The following is a 13,259-nucleotide window of genomic DNA, read 5'->3' as shown; positions in this document are numbered from 1 at the left end:
CTTGGGGACTTCAACATCCCTGTTAACACTAACACTACTATTACTTCTAAACTTCTCAGTCTAACCTCATCGCTTGACCTGAAGCAATGGATACAGGCTCCTACCCACTCCAATGGCAACACCCTTGACCTTGTCTTCTCCTATCTGTGCACTCCGTGCAACCTTTCAAACAATCCACTCCCACTCTCTGATCACCATCTTATTAGTTTTGCTCTCTCCCTGTCTTCCACCTCCTCTCCCTCCATCCGCCTAACAGTTACACGTAGAAACCTTCGCCACCTCAACCCTTCTCTTCTCTACTCTGCTACTGATCACCTCTATGACAAAATCTTGTCTCTGTCCTGCCCCAACCTAGCTACTTTCATCTAAAACAGCTCACTGTCTTCCTCCCTAGACAAGCTTGCCCCCCTCACTACACGCAGAATTAGGCCCCGACTGCTACAACCCCGGCAAACAGATGACACCAGAAGTCTCAGAAAAAGTAGCCGCGCTCTTGAGCGCCTGTGGCATAAGACTAAGACCCAGGAAGACTTCACACAATATAAATCTGCCCTCCTAAAATACTACTCCTGCCTTCACACTGCCAAACAGACCTACTTTATCACACTCATTAACACCTTCTCATCCAGTCCACGTCAACTCTTCTCTACCTTTAACACTCTACTCTGTCCTCCACTGCTTCCACCCACCAACTCACTCACTGCCCAGGAGATTGCCAATCACTTCAAAACTAAGATTGATACAATTCATGAGGAGATCACCAATGCGCAAAAACCTCCCCCATGCAACACCCCATGTCCACAGACACAATCATTACTTCCCTCATTCAACCCTGCTACTATTACTGAGGTTGCTAAACTTTTATCTAGCACTCATCTAACCACCTGCCCCCTGGATCCTGTTCCCTCGCAAATGCTACGCTCACCCTTTGACTCGATTCTACACTCTCTAACTCACATTTTCAACCTCTCCCTCTCTTGTGGCATCTTCCCAAACTCTCTAAAACATGCGCTAGTCACCCCCATACTAAAAAAGCCCTCACTGGACCCCACCAATCTCAACAACTTACGTCCCATCTCCTTACTCTCCTTCTCCTCCAAACTTCTTGAAAGACTGGTCTACAACCGACTAAGCGACCATCTGACCATGAATAAACTTCTTGATCCCCTTCAGTCTGGTTTTCGCCCTCAACACTCCACGGAAACTGCTCTCCTTAAACTCTCAAATAACCTACTAATGGCTAAAGCCAATGGACACTATTCTGTACTACTTCTCCTGGATCTCTCTGCTACCTTTGACACAGTGGACCACCCCCTCCTCCACTGTGAACTCCACTCCTTTGGTCTCTGTGACTGTACTCTTCGCTGGTTCTCATCCTACCTATCCCACCGCTCCTTCAGTGTCACTTACAACTCTACTTCCTCCTCTCCTCTTCCTTTCTCCGTTGGGGTCCCCCAAGGTTCTGTTCTTGGACCTCTCCTTTTCTCAATCTACACCTCCTTGGGTCAGTTGATTGCCTCCCACGGCTTTAAATATCATCTCTACGCTGATGACACCCAAATCTATCTCTCCACCCCCCAGCTCTCTCCATCTGTCTCCTCACGCATTACCAACTTACTAGCAGACATATCAGCCTGGATGTCACATCACTTCCTCAAACTCAACCTATCCAAAACCGAGCTCATGGTATTTCCTCCCTCAGGTGCCACTTCCACTGATTTCCCTGTCAATATCAACGGCTCAACTATCAACCCATCTCCTCATTCCAAGGTGTAATCCTGGACTCTGAACTAACCTTTCGACCCCACATTCTATCACTATCCAAAGCTTGCCGCCTTAATCTCCGCAACATCTCCAAGATACGCCCCTTCCTAACCAATGTTACCACAAAGCTTCTAATCCACTCCCTGGTCATCTCCCGCCTCGACTACTGCAACTCCCTCCTCATTGGTTTACCTCTAAATAGGCTATCCCCACTTCAGTCCATCATGAACACTGCTGCCAGGCTCATCCACCTCACAAACCGCTCAGCGTCTGCTACACCCCTCTGCCAATCCCTCCATTGGCTGCCACTCAGTCACCGAATTAAATTCAAGATACTAACTATAACTTACAAAGCCATCCACAACCTGGCCCCCAGCTACATCTCTAACCTAGTCACAAAATACCAACCTAATCATTCTCTTCGCTCCTCCCAAGACTTCCTGGTCTCAAACTCCCTTGTCACCTCATCCCATGCTCCCTTCAGGACTTCTCCAGAGCCTCCCCCATCCTCTGGAATGCTCTACCCCAATATGTCCGATTTTCTCCTACTTTATCCACTTTCAGACGATTCCTGAAAACTCATCTCTTCAGAGAAGGCCCCCACCTAACAACTGTGCATTTATCTTCTCAATCAGCACATCACCCACAGTTATTACCTCTTGTATCTCTTGACCTTCCCTCTTAGATTGTAAGCTCTAAGGAGCAGGGCCCTCTGATTCCTACTGTATCAAAGTGTATTGTATTTGTACTGTCTACCCTCAAGTTGTAAAGCGCCACGTAAACTGTTGGCGCTATATAAATACTGTATAATAATAATAATAATAATAATAATTTTGTACGTTCTGTTTAATACATGTTTGCTTCATGGTGAACATCCCATTGTTCCGCTATGTCTCTCTCTGCGACCCTGGGTGTATGTCCCCCCTCTTCCATCTTGGCTTCCCGGCATGGTGGGGAGACACAAACCCTTTGTGGTTCTCCACAGTTGGACCTTTCCCCTTTGGCCACTGGAGGGAGCATTCTTCGTGCCAGCAGTGTCCCTTGATTGCCACCGGATGATCAGAGACGTCGCGTGAGGGTGCCACATGGACACCGCAATTATGGCGGCAGGGACTGTGTAAATGGGGAGGAGTTTGGGGAGGAGATTAACACCTACCATCAATGGATACATAATTTAAATACTATTTAAACCTACAGTTTCCAGAGGATCCTAAGGTGACCTCTGGAATGCCGTTAACACACAGGAAGGATTGCAGCTTTTAGTAAGTGCAACTTTTGGATTCTTTAGACTGGCTGTTATTTGTATCACACTGACCAACTATTTATATTCCTCACTATTCAGGCTCTTTATAAATCAACCAACATATTTCAACTCAATACAGATATGGTCTCACCCTTAACACTTTGAACACTTGTTATTAGTGCCATACATCTTTTTTTTGTCTGGCACTACAGATCTCATTTATGTTCAACCAATACGGAACTCCTCTTATTAGCAAAGGTAATAACGTTCACCAATTTGTGTTTTGCACACACTTTCGCACTTACTAGCATTTTTGGTTTTTCACATATCATTTGAATGCCATCACCACATTAGTTTTTATTACCCATTCATCTTCATACACATTACCTCACCACATTGCACAGTCACTTTTAAACTAATCAGGTAACATCATCACTTCTTATCTTATCATACGAATGGTAATACAAATTAATCCAAAAATAAACCATATAAATAAACATAACATAAAATTAAATAAATGGGTAATATCAGTCCATATAATTCTAATATTTGATTAAGTACCGACCAGTCTATGGTCACATAATAGTACTGTATACTTATAGAATACTTGCTGATTACTTATTGAGATTTCTCAATACCAAACTGCAGGTATCTCGCTCCATATCCTCCTCTCTAGGTCCAAAAGCGTGGCTCTTTGTAAGCCTTGTGGCTTGTGGACTGTGGACTCTCCTGGAGGGTACGGAGGGGACATGCAGACATTTTTGGACCATTGATTGCAGCTGTTTTTAGCAATCCTGGTTGTGCGATACATTCTCATCTTTCCATCTCCGCAATGGTAAATTTATTACCACACAGCTGGAAATGTACTTTTGAACACTATGAAATGTCCAATGATGTTTTGTATACTGCAAAATGTTAACAATGTTGTCCAAATAATTCAAATTTTCTAAAATATTTCCTAGAATTAAAAATCCCCCTGAAGAAGACTAGAAATGAAAGGGTCAAAATGCATTGGGGTTATTCATGTGGATAGTAATGTCACAATGTAATTGATAAACTATGGTTTCCTTGGTGCATTGTTTGCCATTGGTGACGGTCTATTTTGTTGTTTGTGTCGCTAACCACAATTTATATTTTAATTGTATTATTGAATTCAATCATATTTCTCATAAAGTTTTCGCTGCTTAAAAAACCCAGGGGAAACTCTTACATTTTCTGTATACTTTTGGGGTGTGCAGCCTGGTCGACTCTTATATATGTCTCTTTCCATTTTGTATAAACCACTCAAGTGTTGCTTTAGCAGTGCGTTTGGGGTCATTGTCCTGCTGGAAAGTGAACCTCCGTCGTAGCCTCAAATCACACACAGAGTGGTACAGGTTTTGCTCAAGAATATCCCTGTATTTAGCACCATCCATCTTTCCCTCAACTCTGACCAGTTTCCAAGTCCCAACTGCTGAAAAATATCCCCACAGCATGATGCTGCCACCACCATGTGGTCACAGTGGGGATGGTGTTCTTTAGGTGATGTGATGTGTTGGGTTTGCGCCAGACATAGCATTTTCTTTGATGGCCAAAAAGTAAAATTTTAGTCTCATCAGACCAGAGAACCTTCCTCCATACATTTTGGGAGTCTTCCACATGCCTTTTCGCAAACTAAAAACGTACCATTTTGTTTTTTGCTGAAAGTAATGGCTTTCTTCTGTCCACTCTGCCATAAAGCCCAACTCTATGGAGTGTACGGCTGATTGTCCTCCTATGTACAGATACTCCAGTCTCTGCTGTGGAACTCTGAAGCTCCTCCAGAGTTACCTTAGGTCTCTGTGCTGCCTCTCTGATTAATGCCCTCCTTGCCCGGTCCGTGAGTTTTGGTGTGCGCCCGTCTCTTGGCAGGTTTGCTGTTGTGCCATGTTCTTTCCATTTGGTTATGATAGATTTGATGGTGCTCCTAGGGATCATCAAAGATTTGGATATTTTTTTTATAACCTAAACCTGACTTGTACTTCTCAACAACATTGTCCTTACTTGTTTGGAGAGTTCCTTGGTCTTCATGGCAGTGTTTGCTTAGGTGTTGCAGCCTCTGGGGCCTTTCAAAAAGGTGTGTCTATGTAATGACAGATCATGTGACACTTAGATTGCACACAGGTGGACATAATTTCACTAATTATGTGACTTCTGAAGGTAATTGGTTGCATCAAAGCTTTTTTATGGGCTTCATAACAAAGGGGGTGAATACATACGTACATGCTAATTATCAGTTTTTTATTTCTGAAAAATAGTTTCACGTATATATTTTTCTAATTTACTTCACAGATTTAGAGTATTGTGTTCTGATCCATCACATACAATTAAGATTAAAAAAACATTGAACTAAAGGCTGTAATGTAACAAAATAGGTAAAAAGCCAAGGGGGTGAATACTTTTGCAAGGCACTGTACTACATTCTGTAGCATTACATTCACATAATAGTATTTGCTTGATGCCCTACACATCAAGTAAGTTGACCACCGCTGGTATAGACCCTAGGGCAGCGGCCCTCTTACTTGAAGACAGAAACCTTTCTTTTTTGGTACAATATGGATATCCCTATCTGAAAATATGTCTGACATTTTACATAAATGCTTTGTGGCCAGTCATTCCTAAAATGTCAGGTCCCTTTCTAAGTGGCAGCCCCTTTGAACTGTAGTGGTGGCATCACAATAAAATGGCCACATTTTCATTACATTCAATGCCAATGTCTCTGTTCTGAAGGAGTTTGTGATCTCTGAATGCTAATGATTGTGAGATAACATCACACAATGCTATTTATTTAGGTAGCTGTACAAATTATTTCCAGCTCTTATCCTTTCCTGAAATGTATTGTTATTTATGTTTATATATTACATTGCACTTTATAAAAAGTGTGTCCATATACTTTGCAATAAGTATGAAATGTTTTTGGATTATAGAGAGTTATACAATCCGATCCTCACAGTTGGCCAGTGTCAGATGTGTAGCTGGTAAAAGTTAAAGAAACATTGTAGATATCGGTTTATAGTCAGTGTTGTTTGGGAAGAATTTCCAGACATGCAGAAATAAAATGACATTTATTGTGCTTTTCTTTTATAGAATGGGAATCTAAGGCCTGCCCTATATTAACAACATTTTTGCTTTATTTTTTATTATACTTAATGGTGGGTGATGGTAAGTTTGTCGCTGTCCTGATAAGTCCAAAGGTTTGTAGACAAAGTAAGCCATTTATCAACCAATACTATATATAGTATAATACTATACAGCACAAGACAGCAGAGCTGGATTTGACATCAACACTTTGCAGGAAGTCTAATAGCATGTTTTTTTTTTTTTTTTTTTATGATGCCACATTAGACTGTTATTGTTTATTAAAGTGGAAGTAAACTTCACATGTATGATTTTTACCTATACGGAAGCCTATAATAAGGCTTAATAAAGGAAGGGGAGCAGCGCTAACATATGTTGAAAATTATTACATACATAAGCAAATATACATATATATTGATTATCAACAGTTCACACTGCGATCTGTGAACCGATCTGGAGGTGTCATTAACATTGTAATGACATCCGCAGCGGTTCGCAGAGGGCAGTGTGAAATGCCTGCGGGAGAGATGCGATGCGGGAACTGGCCCTGGAATCGCACTGGTTCGCATCAGTGTGAACCCGGGCTAAAGGAGAAGGATCATCTCATAAAACCAGGGCTGGTGCTCCATGCTTCTAGATTAGAAGCATCCACTATTTTGGAATTCAACTGTTTGTTGAACCCGGGTGTATTATAAGGATGAGGATGAGGATGATGATAATGATGACGGGTGTATTATAGAATGATGAGGATGGGTGTATTATACAAGGATGAGAATGATGATGACGGGTGTATTATACAAGGATGAGGATGATGATGACGGGTGTATTATACAAGGATGAGGATGATGATGACGGGTGTATTATACAAGGATGAGGATGAAGGGTGTATTATACGGAGATGAGGATGGTGATAATGGGTGTATAATATGGTTTTCATGATGACGAGGAGTATGATGATGATGATGATGAGTGTATAATGTGGGGATAAGGATAGTGATGATGGTGTATAATATGGGAATAACGATGATGGGTGTATTATACAATGATGAGGAGTATGATGATGATGATGGGTGTATAATGTGGGGATAAGGATAGTAATGATGGTGTATAATATGGGGATGATGATGATGGGTGTATTATACAATGATGAGGAGTATGATGATGATGATGATGGGTGTATAATGTAGGGATAAGGATAGTGATGATGGTGTATAATATGGGGATGATGATGATGGTTGTATTATACAATGACTGGAGCATCAGGGTGTCAGACAGTGTCAGTGAGTGGGGCCACATCATGTCTCGTTGGCTGCTTTGCAATACATGATTTTAGGGATTTCTGCCATGCCATGTACTGACTACGTTACACTACATAATAATCACAAATTGTGAGTATATCTGTCCTGTAATGTATACAGCTATACACACTAGACATGTGCATTCGTTTTTGTCCGAATACATTTTCGTCCGAATTTCGGGTATTTTCGTTATCGTTTTAACAAACGACAATAGTGATCTATTAGTTCAAGATTATTCTACATAGAGAGAAAAGATTCGACATAGAGAGAAAAGATTTGACATTATAGAGACAATAGCAAAAAAGGTTGAATGTGCCTAACCTAACTCTATTAGTCCAAGATTATTCGACATAGAGAGAAAAGATTTGACATGAAGATTCGACGAAGCAGTCACCGCAAGCGGACATTTATGGTCAAATGCTCTGCCCATAGGCTATAAAAGAATTCTAATGTTGGTTGACTAGTAATAATAATTAATAAATATAATTATTACTAGCGTCATACAACATTAGAATTCTACTATAGCTTGTAGGCGAAACATTTGACCGGAAATGTACGATTGCAGCGTTGTACAGTTTAGCTGCTCCGTCGAATCTTCTTAGAACATTCGACAGACACCATAAGCCTTCAATTACAGATTCAACCTTAATTATTTTGGATTTTCGGACGAATGCATTTTTTTAACGAAACTAAATAAATAAAAACAAATTTCGGGAGTAACTAAATAAATTTATTTTTCGGACGAAAACGAAATTCCAAAACAAAATACATGTATTTCAGTGTGCACATGTCTAATACACACCCACCTTCTTCCTTCCTGTATATAGAGACCATCCTCCATCATCACTGACTGCAGATATACATCATTATCAGTTTCGTTGGGAGGGGGGGCTGACAGAGGCTGGAGCCCCCAGTGTGTCCCCAAAAAGCCCCGGGTCTCAAAATTCCTAAACGCATTATTAGCCCTGAGCTGCGGCAACAGGAAACGATGTCCCGCCAGTGCGGCCGAGTGACGTACAAAAAGTCGGACGGATGTCACACTCGTCCAATGCCGAGACCGCTGGATGTGTGATGTCCGACATCAGCGCTGCTGGGTCCAGGAGGAGGCAGGAATAACGCTAGGGCCATGCTGGGCACTGGAGGATCCCCACTGAGCCGCTCGCTCTGTGTAAATGGGCGGGCGGCTCTTCTATACTGCCTCTGGCTGCCTGGTGCCTACAGGGCTGTCTGTGAGGTGGTGAATGCCGGGGCCCGGATGAGTGTACTCCGACACTACAGGTAAGGCTGAGCACTGAGCAGCAACAATCTGTGTATGTCAGATAGGTCAGTCATGTATGTCAGTCATGTATGTCAGGTACGTCAGTCATGTATGTCAGGTAGGTCAGTTATGTATGTATGTCAGGTCAGTCATGTATGTCAGGTAGGTCAGTTATGTATGTATGTCAGGTCAGTCATGTATGTCAGGTAGGTCAGTGTATGTGTCAGGTAGATCAGTGTTAAGCAAGTGAGCCTATCGCCCTCCCCAAGCCCACCCCCCAACCACCCCACCTCACTCCCACCCCTGGTCTTTTTCCCACCTAGCAAAACCCCTGATCATTATTACTTTATTTTTTTTTTCAGGTACTTGTATAGCGCAGTCAATTTACGCAGCGCTTTACATATTCATTGTACATTCACATCAGTCCCTACCATCAAGGAGCTTACAGCCTAAGGTCCCTAACACACATTCATACACATATTAGGGCCAATTTAGACAGGATCCAATAAACCTACCAGCATGTCCTGTTACTGTATACATAGCTGTATAAAGGACAGATGATTATTTCTGCAGTCAGTGATGATGGAGGAAGGTCTTTATATACAGGAAGGAAGGTGGGTGTATATAGCTAGCTGTATACAGGAGAGATGATGTATACCTGCATACCCTGATCTGTGAGGCTGAGCTATATACCCTGATCTGTAATGCTGAGCTATATATCCTAATCTGTGAGGCTGTGCTATATACCCTGATCTGTGAGGCTGTGCTATATACCCTGATCTGTGAGGCTGTGCCATGTACCCTGATCTGTGAGGCTGTGCTGTATACTTTGTCCTGTGATGCTGAGCTGTATACTCCTGACACTATGGGTGGAATACAGGGGATGGAGTGGGTGGATTATATAAGGGGTGGGGCTTGTGGAAAGTGGGAGGGGTCAAAAAGGAAGGACGGGGTCTGGCGCCCCCATCTTAAAACTTCCCCAGCCACCACTGACTGATACCTGTGACTGTTGCACAGGGGCAAAACTAGAAATAGCAGGGCCCCATAGCAAAATGTTGTATGGGCCCCCCTGCAAACAGCCCCCCCCACAGCTGCCCTAGTGTCAATGCAGCGTGAGCTGTGCCACATACAGCGTGACCTGTGCACAATGCAGCGTGACCTGTGCCCCATACAGAGTGACCTGTGCCCCATACAGAGTGACCTGTGCCCCATGCAGCGTGACCTGTGGCCCATACAGCATGACCTGTGCCCCATGCAGCGTGACCTGTGGCCCATACAGCGTGACCTGTGCCCCATACAGCCTGGTCTGCCTGTGCCCCATACAGCATGACATGTGCTCCATACAGCATGACCTGTGCTCCATACAGCATGACCTGTGCCCCATACAGCGTGACCTGTGGCCCATACAGCGTGACCTGTGCCCCATACAGCCTGGTCTGCCTGTGCCCCATACAGCATGACATGTGCCCCATACAGCGTGACCTGTGCCCCATACAGCCTGGTCTGCCTGTGCCCCATACAGCCTCACCTATGCAGAGGAAGAGGCAAGCCACCTGGATCAGCAGAGAGAATAACACACAGACACCACCAACCAACATCATTAGTAGCTGCTAAATAATAAAAATACTCCATTCTCCATAACCTTCACCACCTGAGGATGTTGTGTTAGTTAGTCATGGCTACCACTCCTCCCAGCCACAAAAATCAACAGACTTTTGTATCTCCCCCTCCTGCTGTCAAAAGGGAACAATGTAGAGCACACCTACAGACCACCCGGTCAGATGATCTGACAAATTAGCTTTAGCTCCTCCCAAGCCACGCCCCCCCTGGTATTGTCAAACCAAATGAACCATTTGGAAGATAGTACCCCATAATGATGGAAAGCACTGGGTTTAAACTCAGTGGAGCTTTGAGCAGCACTTGGTAGTGTTTATGTCTCTCCTACTGCTGTACTATTCTCCCCCCACTAAAGAAAATCCTATTCCTCCAAATATAGGGCCCTCCCACAATACAATTTTCAGTTTACAGCAAGAAAACCTCGGATTCTTTGGTAAAAAGTATGCACCTAACATTTTTCATTTTCTGTGTGAAGTTTTGTAAAGGCGGGATCAATTTTGTTTGGTAGATTCACAAATTGCACAGTTCACAAGTACAAAAGTAATGTTTTTTGTTCATTACAACTTCCCAGTGTTTGTTCTCAGCTTCAGGATCTCTCAGCATTGGTTTTCACCAGGAGCCATAACAAGGTTCACATCTTGTTTTCTTAGCATCTCATGTAACCTTACCTGAGGTGGCCGTATCTGGAGGTCGAGAGTAAAAATCTTTTTTTTAATCAAATAAACTTGAAGAGGAAAACTCTTCCCACAGTGTAGACATCTGTAGGATAGAAATGGACAACCATGGAGACACAAGTGATGACCGAATCATCAATAGAATAAATAATGGTCACAATTCCTTGCTGCTCCTGGAAATCTGGGACCGGCTAGAAAAACTAAAATACAGAAAAGGAACCCAAATCACCCAGAATGATCGGATCCTCAATGTGTGATCGGTTTAAGATGTGTGACTGAAGTATAATAAATGTTGTGTAGATGCAGCAATAAGTGTGTAGTCATTATATTGGAGAGTGACTAATATTACATCTATTGTGCTTTTCTTTTATAGATCTGCTAACGTGGTTAAATTTTGCATTATTTTGTACATCTGTTGTTTCTTTAATACCGTTCACATCTTTTGGGAGCTTTATGTGGAAATTTTTTACAATAGGTAAGTTTCTGAAAGAGTAAAGAAACAATATAGAGCAGAAGGGTATCAAAAGGGAGATATAAATTAGATTAAAGTGGAACTTTAGTCAGAGAATTAAGTTCTGTTAGATGACTTCAGGCTGGACCCTTTTGCTGGTACAGTATAGATATGTACAGCATTAAAAATAAGTGTCTATACTGTTTAAAATCCAATAATACACTGTCTCACCCCTCTCTGCACATGCTCAGTTGCTCTCTATTATTAGGCACTGCACCAAATTTGTAGCGGCCGATCTGCTGACAGACTACATATTTACTGCTGCTCAGGGGCTCTTCGCTTCAGCAACATGGCCACCTTCAGCAAGAAGAGCAATGCTGGAGGCAATTTACAGCACACCCGAATTTTGGTAGCATAATCATTAACCACTTCAGCCCCGGAAGGATTTACCCCCTTCCTGACCAGAGCACTTTTTACAATTTGGCACTGCGTCGCTTTAACTGCTAATTGCGCGGTCATGCAATGTTGTACCCAAACGAAATTTGCGTCCTTTTCTTCCCACAAATAGAGCTTTCTTTTGATGGTATTTGATCACCTCTGCCATTTTTATTTTTTGCGCTATAAACGGAAAAAGACCGAAAATTTTCAAAAAAAATGATATTTTCTACTTTTTGTTATAAAAAAAATCCAATAAACTCAATTTTAGTCATACGTTTAGGCCAAAATGTATTCGGCCACATGTCTTTGGTAAAAAAATGTCAATAGGTGTATATTTATTGGTTTGCGCAAAAGTTATAGCGTCTACAAACTAGGGTACATTTTCTGGAATTTACACAGCTTTTAGTTTATGACTGCCTATGTCATTTCTTGAGGTGCTAAAATGGCAGGGCAGTACAAACACCCCCCAAATGACCCCATTTTGGAAAGTAGACACCCCAAGGAAATTGCTGAGAGGCATGTTGAGCCCATTGAATATTATTTTTTTTTGTCCCAAGTGATTGAATAATGACAAAAAAAAAAAATTACAAAAAGTTGTCACTAAATGATATATTGCTCACACAGGCCATGGGCATATGTGGAATTGCACCCCAAAATACATTCAGCTGCTTCTCCTGAGTACGGGGATATGCTTTAAAATTGCGCACAAACGTGCAGTGGCAACAAAATAAATACATTTTTAAAAGCCTTTAAAAGCTTTTACAGGTTACCACTTTAGATTTACAGAGGAGGTCTACTGCTAAAATTACTGCCCTAGATTTGACCTTCGCGGTGATACCTCACATGCATGGTGCAATTGCTGTTTACATTTGACGCCAGACCGACGCTTGCGTTCACCTTTGCGCAAAAGCAGGGGAGGACAGGGGTGCTTTTTTTTTTTTTTCTTTATTATTTTTTTGCTTTTTTATCTTATTTTTAAACTGTTCCTTTCATTTTTTTTAAAATAATTTTTATTGTTATCTCAGGGAATGTGTATATCCCCTATGATAGCAATAGGTAGTGACAGGTACTCTTTTTTGAAAAAACTATTAGACCTTAGATCTCTCCTCTGCCCTCAAAGCATCTGACCACACCAAGATCGGTGTGATAAAATGCTTCCCCAATTTCCCAATGGCGCTGTTTACATCCGGCGAAATCTAAGTCATAAAATGCCGTAGCTTCCGGTTTCTTAGGCCATAGAGATGTTTGGAGCCACTCTGGTCTCTGATCAGCTCTATGGTCAGCTGGCTGAATAACTGGCTGCATTCTCAGGTTCCCTGTTGAGACAGGAGAGCCAGAGAAAAACATGGAAGATGGTGGGGGGGGCATTCCCTCCCACTGCTTGTAAAAGCAGTCTAGAGGCTATTTAGCCACTAGAATT

At 42.3% G+C, this 13,259-nt stretch overlaps 1 protein-coding gene across 3 annotated transcripts in view; it reads left to right on the top strand.

Moving 5' to 3' along the window:
* The window catches only part of LOC141111842 (uncharacterized), a 180,124-nt gene that overhangs the window by 126,266 nt on the left and 40,599 nt on the right, over positions 1-13,259 (top strand). For 2 of the 3 annotated variants that reach the window (XM_073603998.1, XM_073603997.1), the window contains 2 exons: positions 6,113-6,187; positions 11,324-11,425. The exons of the other annotated variant lie outside the window; for it this stretch is intronic. In XM_073603998.1, coding sequence (XP_073460099.1) covers positions 6,113-6,187; positions 11,324-11,425 — 177 coding nt within the window. The remainder of the gene's footprint in view (positions 1-6,112; positions 6,188-11,323; positions 11,426-13,259) is intronic. 3 annotated transcript variants of the gene reach the window in all.

The sequence above is a fragment of the Aquarana catesbeiana genome, linkage group LG11, assembly GCF_042186555.1.
Source record: "Aquarana catesbeiana isolate 2022-GZ linkage group LG11, ASM4218655v1, whole genome shotgun sequence".
Taxonomy (NCBI): domain Eukaryota; kingdom Metazoa; phylum Chordata; class Amphibia; order Anura; family Ranidae; genus Aquarana; species Aquarana catesbeiana.
This window is presented reverse-complemented; position numbering and strand designations above follow the sequence as displayed.